Source organism: Rhinopithecus bieti, unplaced genomic scaffold, assembly GCF_001698545.2.
Source record: "Rhinopithecus bieti isolate Rb0 unplaced genomic scaffold, ASM169854v2 scaffold_33652, whole genome shotgun sequence".
Taxonomy (NCBI): Eukaryota; Metazoa; Chordata; class Mammalia; order Primates; family Cercopithecidae; genus Rhinopithecus; species Rhinopithecus bieti.
In genome coordinates, this window is record NW_016814761.1 from 296,624 (window position 1) to 318,099 (window position 21,476).

At 53.2% G+C, this 21,476-nt stretch overlaps 1 protein-coding gene across 1 annotated transcript in view; it reads left to right on the forward strand.

Moving 5' to 3' along the window:
- Positions 1–20,475, forward strand: part of PADI1 (peptidyl arginine deiminase 1) — a 32,348-nt gene extending 11,873 nt beyond the window's left edge. The window contains exons 5-16 of the mRNA XM_017852006.1: positions 36–153; positions 259–384; positions 3,400–3,572; positions 3,722–3,825; positions 4,867–4,990; positions 5,378–5,485; positions 7,469–7,620; positions 12,257–12,401; positions 13,549–13,642; positions 14,622–14,701; positions 15,585–15,710; positions 18,463–20,475. Of these exons, the coding sequence (XP_017707495.1) occupies positions 36–153; positions 259–384; positions 3,400–3,572; positions 3,722–3,825; positions 4,867–4,990; positions 5,378–5,485; positions 7,469–7,620; positions 12,257–12,401; positions 13,549–13,642; positions 14,622–14,701; positions 15,585–15,710; positions 18,463–18,696 (1,584 nt within the window). The 3' untranslated portion in view covers positions 18,697–20,475. The remainder of the gene's footprint in view (positions 1–35; positions 154–258; positions 385–3,399; positions 3,573–3,721; positions 3,826–4,866; positions 4,991–5,377; positions 5,486–7,468; positions 7,621–12,256; positions 12,402–13,548; positions 13,643–14,621; positions 14,702–15,584; positions 15,711–18,462) is intronic.
- The last annotated feature ends 1,001 nt before the right edge of the window (positions 20,476–21,476 follow it).

Here is a 21,476-nt window from a genome sequence, read left to right on the forward strand (position 1 = left end):
TCCCACTGATCCCAAGGCATCTTATTTTGCCACAGAAAACCTGGCGCTGGGGCCCTGAGGGCTATGGGGCTATCTTGCTGGTGAACTGTGACCGGGACAATCACAGGTCCACAGAGCCTGACCTCACCCACAGCTGGTTGATGTCGCTGGCTGGTGAGTGACACAAGGTGTTGTCTGGGGAGTGGGGTGCAGGGATGGGAGGGGATCCTGTTGGTGGGGATGGAGAAAGGGTGATCTCAAGGGGGCCACTCTCTCCAGACTTGCAGGACATGTCCCCGATGGTGCTGAGCTGCAATGGCCCCGACAAGCTCTTCGACAGCCACAAGCTTGTCTTGAACATGCCTGTCTCTGATTCCAAAAGAATGAGGGTCTTCTGTGCTCGGGGTGAGTGGCCTGACGGGGCCTTGTCCTCCCAGCTCCATCCATGTCTATCCTCTCCTCCCCATTTCTCTCTCTTTTTTTTTTCCATCACCTTTTTGTAACTCTCATTACAGCTTACAAACAACCACTCCATCAATACCAAATATAGTCCTCAAAGAGGAGGTTCAGCAACGCGTTCCATTTTATGGAGAGGAAAACTGAGGCTCAGATGCAGGAATTCACTGTGGCACAACCATCTGGGGTGGAGCAGGCATTCCAACCCAGGTGTCTTGGGTGCACCAAAGTTCCTCCTTTTACCATTGCCCCACTCCCGTTCCCTCCTCTGGTCAATCAGTGTGGACTGAACTGCATGCCAAGCACTGTCCAGGCAGGGAGGGCATGAGAACCAGCGAGGCTGAGGCCCAGGCCCTGCCCCAGGCCCCAGAACCCAACTTTTCACCAGAGTTTTATTAATCAGCCTGTGGCTTTAAAAAACATGGCCAAGGCTGGGCGCAATGCCTCACGTCTGTAATCCCAGTACTTTGGGAGGCGGATTACCTGAGGTCAGAAGTTCGAGAGCAGCCTGGCCAACACAGTGAAACCCTGTCTCTTTTTAAAATACAAAATTAATCCCAGCACTTTGGGAGGCGGAGGCGGGCGGATCGCGAGGTCAGGAGATCGAGACCATCCTGGCTAACACGGTGAAACCCCGTCTCTACTAAAAAATACAAAAAACTAGCCGGGCGACGTGGCGGGCGCCTGTAGTCCCAGCTACTCTGGAGGCTGAGGCAGGAGAATGGCGTAAACCCCGGGAGGCGGAGCTTGCAGTGAGCTGAGATCCGGCCACTGCACTCCAGCCTGGGCGGCAGAGCGAGACTCCGTCTCAAAAAAAAAAAAAAAAATTAGGCCAGGTGTGGTGGCTCACACCTGTACTCCCAGCACTTTGGGAGGCCGAGGCGGATGGATCACAAGGTCAGGAGATCAAGACCATCCTGGATAACATGGTGAAAACCTGTTTCTACTAAAAAATACAAAAAAATTAGCCGGGCGTGTTGGCGGGTGTCTGTAGTCCCAGCTACTCGGGAGGCTAAGGCAGGAGAATGGCATGAACCCGGGAGGTGGAGGTTGCAGTGAGCTGAGATCGTGCCGCTGCACTCTAGCCTGGGCGACAATGCAAGACTGCATCTCAAAAAAAAAAAAAAAAAAAAATTAGCTGGGTGTGGTGACTCATGCCTGTAGTCCCAGCTACTCGGGAGGCTGAGGCAGGAGAATCACTCGAACCCAGGAGGCAGAGGTTTCAGTGAACCAAGATCATGCCACTGCACTGCAGCCTAGGTGACAGAGCGAGACTTCGTCTCAAAGAAAAAAAAAAAAAAAAAATATTGGCTGGGTGCAGTGGCTCATGCCTGTAATTCCAGCACTTTGGGAGGCCAAGGTGGGAGGATCACTTGAGCCCAGGAGTTTGAGACCAGCCTGGGCAACATGGCAAAACCTCGTCTCTACAAAACATACAAAAAAATTAGCCTGTAGTCCCAGCTACTCTAGAGGCTGAAGTGGGAGATCACTTAAGCCCAGCAAGTCAAGGCTGCAGGGAGCCGTGTTCATGCCACTGTACTCCAGCCTGGGAGACAGAGTGAGACCCTGTCTCAAATAAATAAATTAATTAAATTAAATAAAAAATGTACCACTCCTTAACCCTGGAGTGCTCTTACTTGTTTTTACAAACAACAACAGGCTTCTAGCCCTTCCTGATTCCCCTTCACCCTCCTCTGTTCATACTGACTCAGAACTTATTGTTCCAGCTAAATGAGCCTGGCAGGGGCCAGAATGTTCCCTCCCATGCACCAGTGGTGGACGTTTAGGCAGAGGACTCAGCTTGAAAGCACTTAATGTGACACCAGGGCATAAGCAAAGTCTCGACAAGTGAATGGACAGCCTCTCCTGCGGTGTGCGGCCACTGATGTGCTTTCTGTATCTCTGGAATTCCCTATCTGGATATTTCATATCAATGGAACCATACAGTAGGCTTATTTCAGTTAGCATAATGTCTTCAAGTTTCATCCATGGTGTAGCCTGAATCAGTGCTTCATTACTTTTCTTATGTTTTAGAGACAGGGTCTCACTCTGTTGTCCAGCCTGGCGTGCAGTGATACTACCACGGCTCACTGTGACCTTGAACTCCCGGGCTCAAGTGATACTCCCACCTCAGCCTCCCGAGTAGCTGGGACTACAGACATGTGCCACCATGCCTGGCTATTTTAAAAAATTTTGGGGGCCTGGCGCGGTGGCTCACGCCTGTAATCCCAACACTTTGGGAGACTGAGACGGGTGGATCACGAGGTCAGAAGATCGAGACCATCCTGGCTAACACGGTCAAACCCCATCTCTACTAAAATAAAATAAAATAAATTAGCCGGGTGTGGTGGTGGGCACCTGTAGTCCCAGCTACTCGGGAGGCTGAGGCAGGAGACTGGCATGAACCCGGGAGGTGGAGCTTGCAATGAGCCGAGATCACACCATTGCTCTCCAGCCTGGGCAACAGAGCGAGACTGTCTCAAAAGAAAAAAAAAAAAAAATTTTTTTTTTTGTAGAGATGTGGTCTCACTCTGTCGCCCAGGCTGGTCTCAAGCAATCTTCCCGCCTTTGCCTCCCAAAGTGCTGGGATTACAGACATGAGCCACCACACCTGTCTGGTCATTACTTTTTATGAATTAATAGCACTCCATCTTATGACTACATCATATTTTGCATATGTATTTATCCATGGGTAGTTTTCACCTTTTGTGCCAGGTGCTTCTATCTCTTTATTTAGCTTAAAGTTTATATTGGCCTCATGAGAAAATGTTAACCATTTTACAGATAAGAAACTGAGGCTCAGAGAGGTTAAGTCATTGAGCCAAGGCCACACAGCTTGCACGTGGCAGAGCCAGAGAGAAACCCAAGCAGCTCTAACCAAAAAGGGGGCTCTGTCCTGGATTCCTGGGCTTGCAGCCCCTCACCCCTGTCCCCATGCTAGTCCCTGACTCTTGTTCTTCCTAGGTGGGAATTCTCTCTCAGACTACAAGCAGGTGCTGGGGCCCCAGCGTCTGTCCTACGAAGTTGAGCGGCAGTCGGGGGAGCAGGAGATCAGGTTCTATGTGGAGGGGCTGACCTTCCCCGATGCCGATTTCCTGGGGCTGGTTTCCCTCAGTGTCAGCCTGGTGGACACGGGGGTGTGTACAGCACTGGGGGGTGGGCATGGAGGCTGAGGGGTTTGGGGACCTAGTTTGGAGGCTCCAGGGCTGGGCAGGCTGGGGGCTGGGGGGCTTGAGGCAGGCTAGGGGTCCCTGCAGGGCCCACCAAGTCCTTATTTTCCCCTCAGAGCCTGCCTGAGGTGACCCTCTTCACAGACACTGTGGGCTTCCGCATGGCCCCCTGGATCATGACGCCCAACACTCAGCCTCCTGAGGAGCTGTATGTGTGCAGGTGAGGCTCCTTCCCTCCAGCCCTCCCCCAGGTCTGGAGTGCAGAGGTAGAGACAGAAGCTGCCTTCGGGCTGCGCGCCTCACTCAGACTAACGGATTCATTGTGGGCACCAATTCAGCTGGTGGTAGGACAGCAGCAGGTGGGCTGGGGCCCCACCCTGCCCAACCCTGACCCACCCTGCCTTGTGCAGCTAAGGCCCCTCCCAGGTCACTGGCTCAAGCTCTGGTTTTCCTGCCCATCCTGTCCTGTGGCTGCAGCTCCAGAACATCTCAGATTTAGTCTGGGCAGTGGGACCAGGCTCTGCACAGGCTGCTGGTGACCATCGGAGACCTACCCTCACTGTGACATGGGTACAATCCCGTGCCTGCTAAGGATGTGGGAACCCAGTCCTCTGGTCTCACTGCAAGCCCTATCTCACCCAGCTCGCTGGTCCTTCTGCCGCCTCTCAGAATCCTCACCATGCCCTTGAGGGAAGGACCAGCCTCGACTGGCAAAGCCCTGCCAGGCCTCTGTGCCAGAGGTCAGACCACTGGAAAAAGCCACAGTTGAGCTGGACATAAGTTAAAAGGCTGGGAAAGGTGTGGCCAAACAGGTTTGCTCTGCTTCCCTGGGTCTAGGTGTGTGTAGGTATTAAAAAGAGACTCTTCTCCTGCTTGCTAACCCCACCCTGACCCCTTTGCTTAGGCCAGTTGTGTGGAACAGGAGTAGACGGGGCCACCTGCCCCTCACTGCTATTTTAACCCAAGAGATTCAGCCCCAGGTCACCTCTGTGGCGACTTCCCTGACTCCCTGTGCTAGGTTAGGTGCCCTGCCTCTGGGCTCCACAGCCTGCGCTTATGCCTCACCTTGCTCCTGTCACCTGATATGATCTGGAGACTTTATCCATCTTCCCCATGGGCCTATGAGCCTCTCAAAGTCATGAACTGGAACCCCTGTATCCCAGAGGCTGCACAGGGCCCAACACAAACTGAATCAAGGCCACTCACACTTCAGCCACAGTCAGAGGTCATTAGCATGCTCCCCTCTCCCTGCCTTTTACAGTGTGACGGACACTCACGGCTCCAATGAGAAATTCTTGGAGGACATGTCTTACCTGACGTTGAAAGCCAACTGCAAGCTGATCATCTGCCCTCGAGTTGAAAATCGAAATGACCGCTGGATCCAGGTGGGAGCCGAAGCCGGCTCCAGAAGAGAGCTGGGGGCAGCCTGGGAAGCCTGCAGCCTGGCTTGGGGAAAGGGAAGCCGCACAGGTGCCTGATGGACCTCCGTGTCGCTAGAGAAGCCACGGCAGCCTGGGCCAGGCTTCTGGGGCGAGGGCTTTTCCGCTGCCTGCATCAGCCCCAGCCTCCACTGCTGCCCTCCAAACGCTCTGGTCCCAGACGAGAGTCCTCTCCTGGCTGAGGTCCTGAGAGGTCTCACTTCTACCTCTGCCCCTCACCAGATCTTAGGGAAGATCTGCTGCCCTGCCCTGCCCCAGGCCCGGTGGGGACCATCCTGTTCTGTAACCCACCCGAAAAAGGTCACCATGGCTTTTTCATCTCTCCCCTCCCAGGACGAGATGGAGTTTGGCTACATCGAGGCCCCTCACAAATCCTTCCCCGTGGTCTTTGACTCCCCCCGGAACAGAGGCCTGAAGGATTTCCCCTATAAGAGGATCCTGGTATGTGGCGACAGGCAGAGTGCGGAAACCCTGGCTGGGTCCTCCTGGAGGGGCACTGGTGGAGTCTCTTCTGGGCTTGGTCCTATAAGGCTCGGAGAACAGGAAAAGGGGGCAGAAGTATACAGGAGGTGGGACAGCAGCAAACTGGGGAGCCAGTGGGGAGTTTGGGCAAGAGATGGAAATGATATGCAAATCACATGCAAATAGGCAGCAGCCTGATTATTCCTGTGTTGAGAGGGGCAGGTCAGCAGAGCTCTTCTGGAGATGGGACTGACTGGTCACCAAGAGGGAATTGGCAACATGGTCAGCTTTGGGGAGACCAAGCTGCCTTTTGGAGGGAATGTACCCTTAGTGAGCCTGCATGGCTCTTGTTCTTCACAGCTAGGTCCTCTCTTTAGGTGTCAAATGTTTTCTGAACACCTACCATGTGCCAGGCACTGTGCTACCTCCTGTGCACAAGATGGCAACAGCAGCACCCACCATTACGTATTGAGTTCCAGGCACTGTCTCCTAGCTTTCCATGGCTTACCTCATGAATTCCATGGGGCACGCCTATACATAAGTGCTATCATTATTTCCTCTTTATGGATGAGGAAACCAAGGCTCAGGGAGGTTAAGTAACTTGCCCAAGGCCATGTAGCAAGTTAATAGTGGCACCAAGATGCAAAGCTAGAGGGGCTGTCCCCACAGCCCTGCACTCAGCCTCAAGTGCACTACCCCTCCAGGTGAGCCCATGGTCTCTGCCTGTTTCCCGGCTCCCACTCCCCCACTGCTGGGACAGTCCCAGTCCAGGTAGGAGCTGTGATGGGATGCAGTCTGTGGGCACACAGAGCAGGGACATTCATCCCAGCCTGAGGGATCGGGTGACAATGAAGCCAGCAGGTGAGTGCACCTGCCGGGGCCAGTGTGCTGGAGAGAGACCCACCTGACCTGCCCCGGGCTTGGCCTATAGGGGCCAGGGGATTTTTTCACTGATTTCTGCTCTCCTCTTTATCACTTTCATTTTCCACTTTCTTCGTGTTTAGTTTGCTGTTCTTTTTCTAGCTTCAAATGGAATCTAAGATGATTCAGCCTTTTCCTAAAAAACACACGTGTTTTATTATTTATTTATTTATTTTGAAACGGCGTCTCGCACTGTTGCCTGGGCTGGAGTGCAATGGCGCGATCTCAGCTCACCGCAACCTCTGCCTCCCGGGTTCGAGCGACTCTCCTGCCTCAGCTTCCCAAGTAGCTGGGATTACAGGCGCCCCCTTCCCCCACCACCATGCCAGGTTAATTTTTTGTATTTTTAGTAGAGATGGGGTTTCACCATGTTGTCCAGGCTGATCTCGAACTCCTGACCTCGTGATCCACCCACCTTGGTCTCCCAAAGTGCTAGGATTACCGGCATGAGCCACCTTGCCTGGCCTACTTTGTTTTATGAGACAGGGTCTTGCTGTGTCACCCAGGCTGGAGTGCAGTGGTGCAGTCCTAGCTCACTGCAGCCTCCACCTCCTAGGCTCAAGCCATCCTCCCACTTCAGCCTCCTGAGGAGCCAGGAACTCAGGCATGCCTCACCATGCTCGGTTTAAATATACATGTCTAGAGCTCTGGCAACTCCCTAGCAGTGCTGCCTCACCAACATCCCATGAGTTTTAATGTGCTATCAAAAGACAGCAGATTTTTATGAACTTTCACTTCAAAATCTTGTCTAATTCCCTCTTTGATTTCTTCTTTGATCTATGGATACCTTAGATGTGTATTGCTTAATTTCCAAACATTTGGGGGAATTTCTAGTTATCTTTTGGTTATTGATTTGACTTTAACTGCATGGTTCTCAGAGCCCGGGGGGATTTGTAAAAAGTGGACAGAGATCGTTTTTCAAGCACCAGGAGCCATGGAGTGGGAGGCGCCCAGCATCTTCCCTTTGCTCCAAGAAGTGCCTCGTCCTGTCCTCACTGACCTCTCCTTCTTGGGGCGGGGGTCTCGCTGGTCCTTCCATAGGGTCCTGACTTTGGATATGTGACCCGGGAGATCCCACTCTCTGGTCCCTCCAGCCTTGACTCCTTTGGCAACCTGGACGTCAGTCCGCCTGTCACGGTGGGCAGCATGGAGTACCCTCTTGGCCGGATCCTCATCGGGAGCAGCTTCCCCAAGTGAGGGGCTGGGGTGGGAGGTGGGGTGGCACAAGGGGTTGACCGCAGCATCCACCCTCCCTGTGCCTCCATCACAAACACAATTCCCCAGTCTGATAAGTGGTCTTAACTTCCTGTGTGGAATCCTGGAATCAAAGACTCGGCAGCCTAGGATCTCAAAAGATCACAGAATCTTAGGAGAAAACTCACATGCTTGTGGCCTGTGATCTTTTGATCTACCTCATTTTATGGGCTTAATGAGTCATCAACATTAAAGAGATATCAGGGGCCTCCCATAAAAGCCAGGTTTCTGGCTTCTCATGAAAAACTGGAGAAGCTGGGGAGGTGAGATATAGTCTGGCACAGAGACGGAGGAATAGACTCATTGACTTCTCCCATTAGGAAGTCAGACTAGCTTCTGTCCTAACCATGGCTTAAAAGGGCCCTGAGGTCATGAAGTTCCCAGAGCAGGTGGCTGCAGGTAAGCAAGTGACTGGCCAGGATACCCTGATGACAGAGGTGAGTCAGTGGATCTCACCCTGGACAGATGTGATGCAGCAGGAAACAAGGTAGTTAGGTTTTAACGCTCAAACAGGTGTCGATGTCTGTTAGGTCCTGCTGAATGGGTACACACCCTCCCTGCAGGTAATCAAAGAATGGGGTGTGCAATGCAGGGTCCTGGTGGGTTCCTCTGTTTCCTCCCTGGAGATGACACCCACTGCAAGCCCTGGAGTTCACCTTCCTATTTGTGGGGTTTTTGCATGGCAGGGGTGCCCCCACTTGCCCCCCAAGCCCTGGCTGACCAGCTGGTCTCCATCCCAGAGGAGTCAGGCAGTGCTGAGAAGGTCACAGCCTCACCTGGTGAATCTGGCAGTCTCAGAGCTCTGGATCGGATGAGGTAAGGCTTCCTGGCACCCACCCAGGCACGTAACTGGGTGCCCAGGCAGGGTGCCTAGGGCTGAGACTGGCCAGGCGAGAGGCATGTGACTCATGCCCAGACACTACTGTGTGTGCTGTTCTGCCCACACCCTTGGGGGCAGACAGGCCTTGAGGCCTCAGGACGGTCTTTCTCTAACTCAGGGAGGAAGCTGTGAGGAAGGAGCACAGGCTTTGGAATCAGATGGACTTGGGTTTGAGTCCTGGCCCTGCCACTTGCCGGCCACATGATTTGGGATGTGTCCCCCAAACCAGTGTTTACCATAGTGCCTGGCACACAATAGGTACTCAATTAATTCATTTAAAAATATTTATTGTGTGCCAGGCACAGTTAAAGGTACTGGGGATACATCAGTGAACAAAAGAGATGCATTTTAAATGAGCAAATTATTTTATACTCCATGCCTCAGTTTCCTTATCTTTAAAATGGGCCTGATGAAAATCCCAGTCCCAGCTATAGAATCAGCATTACTGGGGATAAAGAATTCGTGTCATCCACCTCTTGAATGCTTAGGTATTTTTCAGTTGGCCCCAGTAGTGGAGCTGCTTCACAGCAGGTGGAACTAATTGGACAAAATGTATTGACCACCTACTACCCACTACGTGTCACACCCATAGTGCTTCTCCGAGGCTACCTCATTGAATTTCTTTTTTTTTTCTTTTCTTTTTTTTTTTTTTTTTTGAGACGGAGTCTCGCTCTGTCGCCCAGGCTGAAGTGCAGTGGCGCGATCTCGGCTCACTGCAAGCTCCGCCTCCCGGGTTTACGCCATTCTCCTGCCTCAGCCTCCCGAGTAGCTGGGACTACAGGCGCCCGCCATCTCGCCCGGCTAGTTTTTTGTATTTTTTTTAATAGAGACGGGGTTTCACCGTGTAGGCCAGGATGGTCTCGATCTCCTGACCTCGTGATCCACCCGTCTCGGCCTCCCAAAGTGCTGGGATTACAGGCTTGAGCCACCGCGCCCGGCCTACCTCATTGAATTTCTACAACAACCCTGTGAGGCTGAGACCATCATCATCCCCATTTTACAGATAGGGAAGCTGAGGCTTGGAAAAGTTAAGTTACGTGCATTCTTTCATACGTTCATTTACCAATTCAGTAAATATTTATGGAGACTTCCTATAGGCCAAGCCCAAGGTTGAATGCCAGGGATACAGAAATGGCTGAGGAGCTTGCCCTTGAGATTTAGAGTCTAATGAGGGAGACAGTGAAACAATGGATCAGAGAGGGCATCACATATCATCCCACGTGCGGTGTCCCAGAAGGCTTCCTAGGGGCAGCCAACGATATTGACGCGTAATCATAAAGGGTAAGCAGACTTCAGGCAGGTAAGGAAAGAAGCAAAGTAGGCTGGGCACAGTGGCTCATGCACTTTGGGAGGCCGAGGTGGGTGGTTCATCTGAGGCCAAGAGTTCGAGACCAGCGTGGCCAACATGATGAAACCTCGTCTCTACTAAAAATACTAAAATTAGCTGGGTGTGGTGGTGCACACCCATGGTCCCAGCTACTTGAGAGGCTGAAGCAGGAGAATTGCTTGAACCCAGGAGATGGAGGTTGCGTTGAGCCGAGATCGTGCCACTGCACTCCAGCCTGGGCAACAGAGTAAGACTCCATCTCAGGAAGGGAAGGAAGGAAGGAAGGAAGGAAGGAAGGAAGGAAGGAAGGAAGGAAGGAAGGAAGGAAGGCAGGCAAGTAGCGTGGAGTGGACCAGTGTTGCAGGCAGAGGGAAGAGTACAGGCAGAAGCCTGGAAGCCAGAGAAGGTACAGCTCCAAGGAAAAGTGGAAAGAACTCGGTATGGGTGGCATGCAGATGAGCGGGGATGGACTGGTAGGACCTCAGGCAGGAGGGGGCTCTGCAGGTCCAGCTGGGGACAGAGTTCGGGGAGAAATCGTTCTGTTCAGATGCCTCACAGGGCGGTTCTCTCCTCCGGGATCCCTGGGACCTGGGCTCAGGGGCCGAGCTCAGAGGATGCAGGCTCAGGAAGGGGAGGGGCTCCTTGGTGTTCTCCAAGGACTTTGCTTCCTTCTCTGTCCCAGGCTCCTGCCCCAGTCTCTGTATCATGCTGCAACAAATGGGCATCCTTACCTGTCTGCTCCCACAAGCCTCACGAGCCAGCGAACCAAGCCAGGAGCCTTCTCTCAAGGGTGCAGGGGTCTGTTCTGGGAATTCCCAGGCACAGAGCAAGGACCCCACATGGAAAAGTGAGGGGTCTCCAGTGTGGATGTGTCCCCATTCCATTGGCTGTTGCATTGAAAACCAGGAATCAGGCCTTTGGTGGACAGATGGGACCTGAGGTTTGAAAAGGGTTGGCTACGTACTTAGGACCACACCGCAAGTTAGCAGTACGATCAGAACCCAGGTCTCCTTCTACCTGGGCCCCAGACTCAAATTTAGCACCTCAGGCTGCTGTCCAGTGACCCTGCCTTGGTTTCTGACCTTAGCAGTGGACAAAACAGACAACCAAACATTCCGGCAGCGAGAAACAGACAATAAGTGAACAAAACAAATAAGTACCTCCGATCATATGTATGAATATAGTATGAATGCATGAAGAAATGCACATAACTTTAATTTTCTGGGCCTCAGCTTCCTCATCTGTAAAATGGGGACAGTAATGATCCCCACCCCACAGGGCTGTCATAAGGATTAAATGAGGTAGCCTGGGTAAAGCATGTGTGTGGCACATGTCAGTAAATGTTTGTCTCAGGTTTGCGCTGAGAGTCTGATGTTTAAATAAAGCCTTGAAGGAAAAGAGGCAGTTAGGCCAGACACAGTGGCCCTCACTTGCAGTCCCAGTGCTGTGGGAGGCTGAGGTGGGGGGCTCGCTTGAATCCAGGGGTTTAAGACTAGCCTGGGTGGCATGGTGAAACTCCACCTCCACAAAAAATACAAAAATTAGCTCTGCGTGGTGGCACATACCTGTAGTCCAAGCTACTTGGGAGGCTGAGGTGGGAGGATCGCTTGAGCATAGGAAGTTGAGGCTGCAGTGAGCCATGATCACAACACTGCACTCCAGCATGGGTGACAGAGTGAGTGAGACCCTGTCTCAAAAAAAAAAAAAAAAAAGGAGAGAAAGAAAGAAGAAAGAAGAGAAAAAAGAAAGAAAGAAAGAAAGAAAGAAAGAAAGAAAGAAAGAAAGAAAGAAAGAAAGAAAGAAAGAAAGAGAAAGAAAGAATGAAAGGAAGGAAGGAGGGAGAAGGCAAAGAAAAACGAAGAAAGAGAAAAGAAGGAAAGAAAGAAAGAAGAGGCAGTTAAAGATGTGGCTACTTAGGAGAATATTCCAGGGTGTAGAAACAGCCATCCAAAGGCCCTGAGGCAGGAGCAGGCTGGAGACAGCAGACCAGCAGGGAGGCCAGTGGACCTGGAGCCAAGTGACCAAAGAGGTGCGCAGTGGGGAGTGAGGCCAGACAGCTTGGCCGAACATGCTTCAGATGTAACTTTGAGCTGGTATTTGTATGTGTATCATAGGGTCATCAGGAGGATTAAACAAGACACTTAGTGAGAGTACCCTAAGGACAGCACACAGTAGGTGCTCACATGCCCACACAAATCCACAGTCCATTTTCTGTTGTCTTGGCCCCTCCACCCTCTACGCCCCACATTTAAAGCGTTCTTTGAGCAATCCCGCCCCCTGGTGGCAGATCTGATGATGACTCAGAGGCAAGACCTGATGCCTCCCAGGCACAAGGTGACTGACTGCCCGCCCTCTCCCTCCTGGCCAGGTCCGGCGGGCGGCAGATGGCCAGGGTGGTGCGGAACTTCCTGAAGGCCCAGCAGGTGCAGGCACCCGTGGAGCTCTACTCGGACTGGCTCTCTGTGGGCCATGTGGACGAGTTCCTGACCTTTGTGCCTACCTCTGACCAAAAGGTGCGTCCCCTCCCTCCCTGCTTGAGCCACCTCTGCCCCTGTCTGACCTGATGGGATAAGTTAGGGCAAAGCCATCTAGAACCAGCTCAACCCTGTGCCCCGAGTAAGCTCTGGACTGGGGCATTCTCTGGGTCAGGGCACCCCGACATGCTCATCCTCACACTTCCTGGGTATTTGTGCTTGAACTCAAATCCCTTAGCCAATGGTCAGGAATGATATTGATAATAATTGGTAATATTTACTGAGCACCTACTATGTGCCAAATACTCACATGTTTTAATTCATTTAATCCTCCAACAAGCCCATCAGGTGGGTGCAATTATTATTGCCCCATTTTACAAGTGAGGAAATTGAGGCTCAGAAGGGCCATTAACCCATCCAAGCTCACCCAGCCTGCAGGTGTCAGGATATGATTCAAATCCTGGTTCTGGGCCTCTACAGTAAGCCTTGCAGAGGTGGCTGGGGAAGGCATGGCCAGGGAGCCAGCAGCCTGGGAGAAGAGGCTTACCAGTGACCAGTGGTTACAGCTCTGCTAGGGACAGCTCTGACAGTGAGGGAGGAGACATTTGAATTGGGTATTTTGTTTTTGTTTGTTTGTTTGTTTTTGAGACAGAGTCTTGCTCTGTCGCCCAGGCTGGAGAGAAATAGCGCGATCTCGGCTCACGACAACTCCACCTGCTGGGTTCAAGTGATTCTCTTGCCTCAGCCTCCCAAGTAGCTGGGATTATGCCACCATGTCCAGCTAAGTTTTTGTCTCTTTAGTAGAGATGGGGTTTCACCCTGTTGGCCAGGCTGGTCTCAAACTCCTGACTGCAGGTGATCCGCCCACCTTGGCCTCCCAAAGTGCTGGGATGACAGGCGTGAGCCACCACGCCCAGCCCTGAATTGGGCCTTGAAGGAAGAAGTCAGAATGCCGTGGTGGGCAAAATGCAAAGGGCTTCCAGGGAGGGAGAACGGCACAGACAAAGTTCTGGAGGTGGGAACCTGCTTGGAGGACCGGGAGAGCTGCAGACACTGCTTTGTGGCTGGGGTGCAGACTGAGCGGGAGAGGGGAGTCCCAAGCACTGTCAGGCCCCTCCTGAGTCTGGGGTCTCCTGTGTCTAGGGGGACCCTGTCCACTGAGCCATTCTCCCTCCCTCTGTGCCAGGGCTTCCGGCTGCTCCTGGCTAGCCCTAGCGCTTGCCTCAAACTCTTCCAAGAGAAGAAAGAAGAGGGCTATGGCGAGGCGGCCCAGTTTGATGGTGAGTGCCAATGACCCGGCCACCCCAGGGAGCCCTGCCCTTTCCTCACCATCCTTGGTTACAGTCCCTGCACCTGCAGGGCTCTCAGCTGGGCTCAGAACCCAACACCCACTCTCCGTGTCTTGGGCCCCCAGGTCCTCTGATGGGTGAGGAAGTTCCTGGGCCACACCCCAGCAGAGGAAAGGCACAGGAAACCATGAGTGCCCCGGTGCCAGTCAATGCCAGGCACGTTCTTGTTCTCGCTCCCGTGTGATCTCTCCTCCCTCTTCCTTATCCCTGTTCACAGAAGTGGAAACTGAGGCTCAGAGAGGAGAACTGGCTTGGCCAGGGCTGTGCAGCCAGGGAGCAGCAGGGCTGGGGGCTCGAGAGAGGAAGGAGGAGAAACCAGGCTTGGTCAGGGCCCCTCTGCAGAGCTTCCTGGAGGAGCTAACAGACCCTCCAAGGGCTTGCTTGGCCCACCTCCCCTCCTTGTCACAGCCTCAGTGTTCTCATCTGGCGGATAGAGCATTGGAATGGATGTGGTGCCGCTGTCCACAAGGATAGTCCTGGGTTTAAATCCTGGTCTTGGCATTTGCTGGCTCTGGTATCAGGGGTGTGTTCTGAACCTCTCAGTGCCTCAGTTTCCTCTTCTCTGAGTTGTAGGTGATAATTAATCCCTCTTATAGTTGCTTTAAATATTAATAATACATTAAGTGGGATGTCCAGAGCATGGCAGACATTCAATAATGGTACCTGTGCCATAATTATTAGGCTCCGAGTCCTGAGTCACTTCCTGAGAGGTTCCTCATCCATCACCAGGTTTTCCTTGCAGCCAGGGCCTGGTCCCATCAGGGTTCTCAGTCTGGACTTTCTCTATCCTGGCTTCTGACCCTGGCACTGAGGTAGGAGAGAAATCCTGGCCTGGATTACGTAGCCCCAGGCCGAAGAGGGCCTCCAGGCAGTGCTCCCTGAGCTATGCATTGTCTTTCTCTTCTTGCAGGGTTAAAACACCAGGCAAAAATAAGCATTAATGAGATGCTGGCAGACAGACACCTCCAGAGAGACAATCTTCATGCACAGGTGAGGGGCAGGACCACCAGCTGCTCTAAGGGATCCTTTCCCTTCCAGGGAGAAGCAGCCCCAGGAACTGCTGGCAGGGACGGGCGGGGGGCGGGGGGGACGTTGTCAGGGATTCGGCGCTGGAGCTCTGACGGTCCTGGGGGCTGCTGGGGCCTGTGGGTAGGATAGAGCCTCTGCCTTCAGGAACCCACAGTCTGATGGAAGAGACAGAGCCATGCCCTCAGGGAGCTCCCAGCCTAATGAGGGAGACCTGGCCCCACTCTGGGGCAATGACCTATTTCCACAGAGGCAAACCTGAGCCTCTCATCCAAGAAGTCTGGTGAAATGCGAGACGAGAGACATGGCGGGGAAAGAGGACCTTGCGGGGCCCAGAGGTGGGGCGGGTAAGAGTCAGGGGGATTCTGTGAGAACAGGTAAAGCAAGGTGTCAGGAAGGGGCAGGGCTCAACCCAAGATAAAAAGTGCCTGCCCTGTGCAAGGTGAAGGGGCTAGTGCAGAGTCGGTGCTCAGTGAACGGGAGGAGGCCCCTTACCCCTCCCCGGTGGTGCCCAGCACTTTCTCCTAAGCTGCTGAGAAGAGACAGCAGCACCAGCCACGCTGTGGCTGGGGCTGAGACAGTGTGTTGTACTGACAAGAATATTTGCATCCAGAAACTGTGTGGGTTCAGACCCCAGCTCTGGCACTTCCTAGCCGTGTGCACTTGAGCAGGTTGCTTGAGCCTCAGTTTCCCCCAGACAGCAATGGTTTCTATGGCACAAAGCTGTTGTGAGGCTTCAAAGAGCTAACGGGCCCAGAGGGCTCCACACGGGCCTGGCACACAGTAGGTGCTTGGCTAGTATTATGTTCTTCCTGGTCCCGGGCTACCCAGCTGCCTCCTTCCCCAGAAATGCATTGACTGGAACCGTAATGTACTGAAGCGGGAGCTGGGCCTGGCAGAGAGTGACATTGTGGACATTCCTCAGCTCTTCTTCCTGAAAAACTTCTATGCAGAAGCCTTCTTCCCAGACATGGTGAGAGCCCTTGGGCAAGGTCCTGCTGGGGGGTCTGCGGGGCTCCCAGAAGAAGCACTCCCTGGCCCAGGGCAGGCTGGTGCAGAGGCTGGAGGGCCCTGCGGACCTCTCCAGGGTCTGTTTTTGTGAATATAGAGAACATTCCCATCAGTGACTCTCAACCAGGGCAATTTTGCCCCCAGGGGATTTTTTGTTGCCACAGGGAGGTGCGTGCCCCTGGCATCTGGTGGGTAGAAGCCAGGGATTTCACTAAACATCCTACAGGGCATAGGATGCCCCGCCACAAAGCACTTTTTTTTTTTCTCACCCAGACGGAAAAAGAAAACGTGGTTTGGTTCCAAGTGTCTCAGGCTTCTCTCTCTGGGTCTCAACTGCCTGCTGTGTTCCCACCACAGTCCCTCACTTGCTGCTCCCCAGTGGGGGTCCTGTGTCACGCAGGCAGGCAGGCGGGGGCGGGCGGTCACCTCACTGACTCTCATTAACCGGGCAGCTGACAAGGAGATGGGCAGATGTGATTTCACCTGGGAGAGATGTGATCTCGCCTGAGCGATGCTATCCGGGTGGACCTGGCCCAAGTGCCCATTAACCTCTTGGGAAAGGATGTTGGGGTGTTGGCAGCTGGGAGGGATGGTCCCCCAGGATGGGGATAGACCCTCTTTCTTTACACTGCGGTCTTTAGCTTGAATCCCTCTCTTGGGACAAGCCGAGGGTTGAAAGTGAATGTTGGAATCAGGATGCAGGTTGTGGGAGGTGGGGAGGACCCGTGTGCTTTCCTGACTCCCCCTGGGAAGATTCCAGCCTGTAGGTCCTGGCAGAGACCCCCAAGCAGGATTTCTCGACTCTGTAGCTCTATTGCTGTTTTAGGCTGGATAAGCCTTTGTTGTAGATGCTGTACTGTGCCTCGCAGGATGTTTAGTGGCCTCCCTGGTACCCACTAGATGCCAATAGCACTCTCCTAGTTGTGACAACCGAAAATGCCTTAGTGGACAAAATCATCCCTGATTGAGAACCACTGCTTGAAGTCAGGCAGTATTGTCTGTTAGAACATTCTGTGCTGATGACAATGTTCCATATCTGCACAATACAGTCCAGTAGCCACTCAGCTACCACCTGAAATGTGGCTAGTGTCGATGAAGAACGGAAATTGTAACTTTATGTAAGTTTAATTTTAATTTAAACAACTGCATGTGGCAGTGGCTACTGTGGTGGACAGCAGAGCTCTAAGGGACTACTAAGCTCTGGTTCTGGCTGAAGGTGCGGGGAGGGCCTAGGCTGGAGCGTGTGTGACTGTGGCCTGGCCTCTGTCTGCTGGAAGCCCCCTGCCTGTGGGCCATCCTGTGGGAATTCCCTAGCTTCATTCCAGGCTCTGCTGAAGAAGCCCAGCTTGTCTTCACTGGAGAGTCCCATAGGGAACACCCAGTTAAACCCTTGGTTTGTCAGATGGGGAAACTGAGGCTTAGAAGGAGCGTGGGTCATGTGTCTGAGGTCACACAGTGAGCGAGTGGCGGAGTTGGGACCAGCCACCAATCCCATGACTCCTCATTTAAGAGGAAGCAGATGCCCGGCTGGCTCTGACCCTGGCCCTGGTCCTGGTCCTGGCTCTTTTCTCCTCTTTCTGCCTTTTGCCCCCTACATGCCCCAACCCCACTCCCACCCCAGCATGTTCTGGCCCATTAGTAGGCAAAGAGGTAGTTCAGGGTCAAGGCCAGGGGACTGACCTCACGGGACCTTCCAGCTTTATGTTGGTCCCTGACATGGATGAGGGTGGGGCGGACTTGAGGGTTGGGGGCAGAGCATGGAGAATTTGAGGGCAGAGTCCAGGACAGGCTCACCAAGAACCCAAGACAGCCCAGAGCTGCCCTCTAGAGAGAAGGTCCGGAGTCCCCTTTGAACACCAAGGGTTGCCCTTTTTGACCTCTTGCCATCAACCTGGGCAGATATTTCCTCTAAGAAACCCCCATACCACTGCATGGGGGAGAATTCCCATCCCTAGGATTAGGGCCCCAAGCCAGGTCCACAACCAAGGGAAGGAGGGGTGCCCCCAGAGTTAAACTCAAGTCTCCCCAAAGGCTTTCAGCCTCTTCCCCCAACTCCTCAGTCCCGCAGGTGGCCAGATACAAAGAGCATGGGTTTTGGCATCGGTCAGATCCAAGTCCAAATGTCAGTCTCATCATTCTCTGGCTGTATGATTATGTGACTTAACCTGTCTGAGCCACAGCTTCAGAGGCAGGCTGTGAGATTTAGTGATGATATATCTGGCACATAGAAAATGCTCAATAAATGCTAACAATGATCAGGGCTGCCAAAGACAGTTAAGCAAGCTGTACACTGCAAAAGCACACCACACTTTGGAAGACATTCACACCACAGACCTTCTAGATGTGTATATTTGTTGTACAAGTTTCTGGCAGATGACACGAAAATCTCTTGTTCTAACAAAGTTGCTATATAATATGACAGTTTTCTCATAGATGGAAGAAAGTGTTGGAGAAGTGGTTCTTTTTTTTTTTTTAATGTACAAAATTGCTGGTAGCCCTGGCTGTTGTTCAACCTTATTTCCAACCCTGAATCTGTTTCTCCTCTGCTTTCATAGACCCTAACTCTTGAGCAAACCCCAGTCCTAGAGCCCTTTGTGGGCTCTAGCGAAGGCCAACCCATTCCCCAGGGCCTGTCTTATTCTGGCAAGGAAGGGGTGCCAGAAGCACAGTGCTTGCAGCCAGACAGCCTCCCTCTTGCCTTTTCTCTCTTGCAGGTTAACATGGTGGTCTTAGACAAGTACCTGGGCATCCCCAAGCCCTACGGGCCCATCATCAATGGCCGCTGCTGCCTGGAGGAGAAGGTGCAGTCCCTGCTGGAACCTCTGGGCCTGCACTGCATCTTCATTGATGACTACTTGTCCTACCACGAGCTGCAGGGCGAGATCCACTGTGGCACCAATGTGCGCAGGAAACCCTTTCCCTTCAAATGGTGGAACATGGTGCCCTGAGCCTGCCCCCACCCGCCATCCTCTCTGCCCTCTTGCTGGGGAACCCCGCCAGGGTGAGGGCAAGGAACAACCACCTGGCCTCCATTCTCTTGGGGGAGCCTTGGCACTTTGCAAACATCCTGGCCCCCGTGGGCACCATGACACGGGGATGGATACCACCCACCCTCGCCTCTGGACTGGCCTACCCAACCCGAGAAGAATGCACATCATTCTTGCCTCGCCTCTTCCCCACCCACAGCCCCCAGAGGCTCCGGACCAACAATGTTAGCATGTTCGAGAATGGCTGTGGGTGGCCTAGGGAGATGGGCCCCACTTTGAATTGCTCCCCCTTCATTCTGACGCCTCCGTGGGGAACAAGGACAATACCTTTGTGTCTGCACCAGGAATGGGGCCCGGAGGACCCGGGGTCTGGTGTGCCAGGCACCAGGCTGCCTCTGCTCTTGGAAAGCTAGGAAAGGAGATCAGAAACATCCTCTGCCCCATCCAGATTTCTTCTCCCAAAGGGGGTCCAAGGCTGTGACACTTACCTCCACCCCCATCCAGCACCCTTCAGCTGTGTGTGGACAAACAAGGACAGAAAACCCAGTGTCCAAGGGCCGATTTCAATAGAAAAAAAAAGACAACAAAATTTTAATAACTGCCTCCAACCTCAGAAGAGTGATTGTTACCTTTCTGGAAAGACTTTAATTACCAGAGCCGACTTCTCCCTCCTCAGAAATGCTGAGAGGCCAATGTGAGGCCTGAGGACACACGAAGGAAGATGGGGCAGGAGGGGACGAGGTCAGGATGGCAGAGTGTGTGATGATGGATTTGGGGGCCTAGAGGTGTCCATGGCTCCTGGGCTGGGATTTTGAACTCTGGATTTGAAGGGAGCTGGCGCTTCCAGATGTAGCAGGGGTGGGGGCCCAGATGTTAGAAGAGGGTGTGTGTGTTGGGAGGAAATTAGGTTCTCTCTGAAGGTGGAGTTTAATTTCCTTTAATAGTCTTTAATTATTCCCCTTCATTCTGCAGGCAGTGGGAGGGGAAGGCTTGCCCGGTCTCTCTCGGCAACCCAGGGACCCTGCACATAGCATGGGTTTCACCCCTGAATAAACCGCTGTGGGAGGCCCGTGTTCCCTCCCACAGTAGGGAAGACAGCTGCCACGGGAGGTTCATAGGCCTGAGTGCGGTCACTGAGACAGGCACAGGCAGTCTGGTTCAGCTGGGCTGCAGGGCACGGGCAGCAGAAAGCCAGCCTACCCTCTTCCCCCACCGCCAGTGTGGTCATTGCAGGGCAGTCAGCCCTAGAGCCTCTGCCCATCTAGGTTTCTGGTGGCCCCTGGGGAGACCTCACACTGAGCCAACTACTGTCACTCTTTTAAGCAACAAAAGCTAGCCTGGAACTGCTATGGTTAAGCAGTGCTATGGTTAAGTGGATGAGCAGGAACCTGAAAATCCCCTTCTGGAAAGTTCTACAGAACCGCATTTGCAAGCTCCTGCTTTAACCTGAGCACCCTCTGCTCAGGATCATACCCCAGGCTGCACTGAGTCAAGAAGGAGAAGGAGGCTCTGAACGGGCCGGGGGTGTGAGCTGGGGTTGGGATTCCCCCAAGAAAGAGCTGTGGGTAGGAGGGGAGTGGGCATTGCAGAGATAGGGCTGGGGGTCAGGGCCACCCTGGGTATGAGAAGCTCTGGAGTTGCTGCTGGGCCATCGAGGGGCCCTGGTGTTGGCTCTGAGAATGTTCTGGGTAACCAGTCATCTCCTTTCTGATCAATAAAAATGTCGACATGCATTTCTTACAGGGCTGTCTCCCCAGCCTGTTTGTTGGGTTGGGGAGGAGGGGAGGAAAGCGGAGAAGCCTGCTTCCAGTTCCACCCACTATGCAGCTGCTTGGCTCAACTTCTGCTGCCACAGGCAGACCCTGCTCAGCTGGGAGAGCCTCACAGTGCCATGGCCAGTGCCAGGCAGGCTGATTCAGCAGGATGACTGGCACATGCCTCTTGCTCTGGGGCTGATGGCCCTGCTGAGATGGAGATCAGATCGGGGGAGGGATGGGTCCTGCCTCTTCCTCTCTCCTCTCTTCCTTCAGCATCTCCTCCATCTCTCAGGGAGGACAGGTCGGGGAGGCAGCCTGGGTCCTATTAATAGAGGTGAGAGCTCCCCAGCAGGGCTAGTTCCCAGGGCCACAGGCCACTACAGTTCCCTTTCTGGTTTTTGTTTAGTTTTGTTTTGTTTGAGGTTGAGTCTTGCTCTGTCACCCAGGCTGGAGTGCAGTGGTGCGATCACAGCTCATTACAGCCTTGAATTCTTGTGCTCAAGTGATCCTCCCACCTCAGCCTCCTGAGTAGCTGGGAATACAGGCACAGGCCACCATGCCCAGCAAAGTGCTAATTTATTTTTTACAGAGCTGGGGTTTTGCTGTGTTACCCAGGCTGGTCTCAAACTCCTGGGCTCAAGCTATCCTCCCATCTTGGCCTCCCAAAGTGCTGGGATTACAGGTGTGAGCTACTGTGCCTGGCCCAATTCCCTTCCATTTTTGCCTCCGAAGCTTCTAAGTTACCCGGCTTCAGTGGTCTGATTTTGGATGCCTAAAAATGTCACCCTCTCATCCTACACATGTACTGCTGCCTCAAATTATACCCTTTGATACTCGCTTTATTTTAGCTTTTGTTGTGGACTAAGAGGGCAAAAAGTTGCTGCCTGTTAGTCATTGACACTTTAGTCTGAGTTAACCACAAACCTGTTTCTAAAAGTTGGTATTAACGGGGGAGAAGTGAAGGCATGAGTCTCCTTCCAAAGG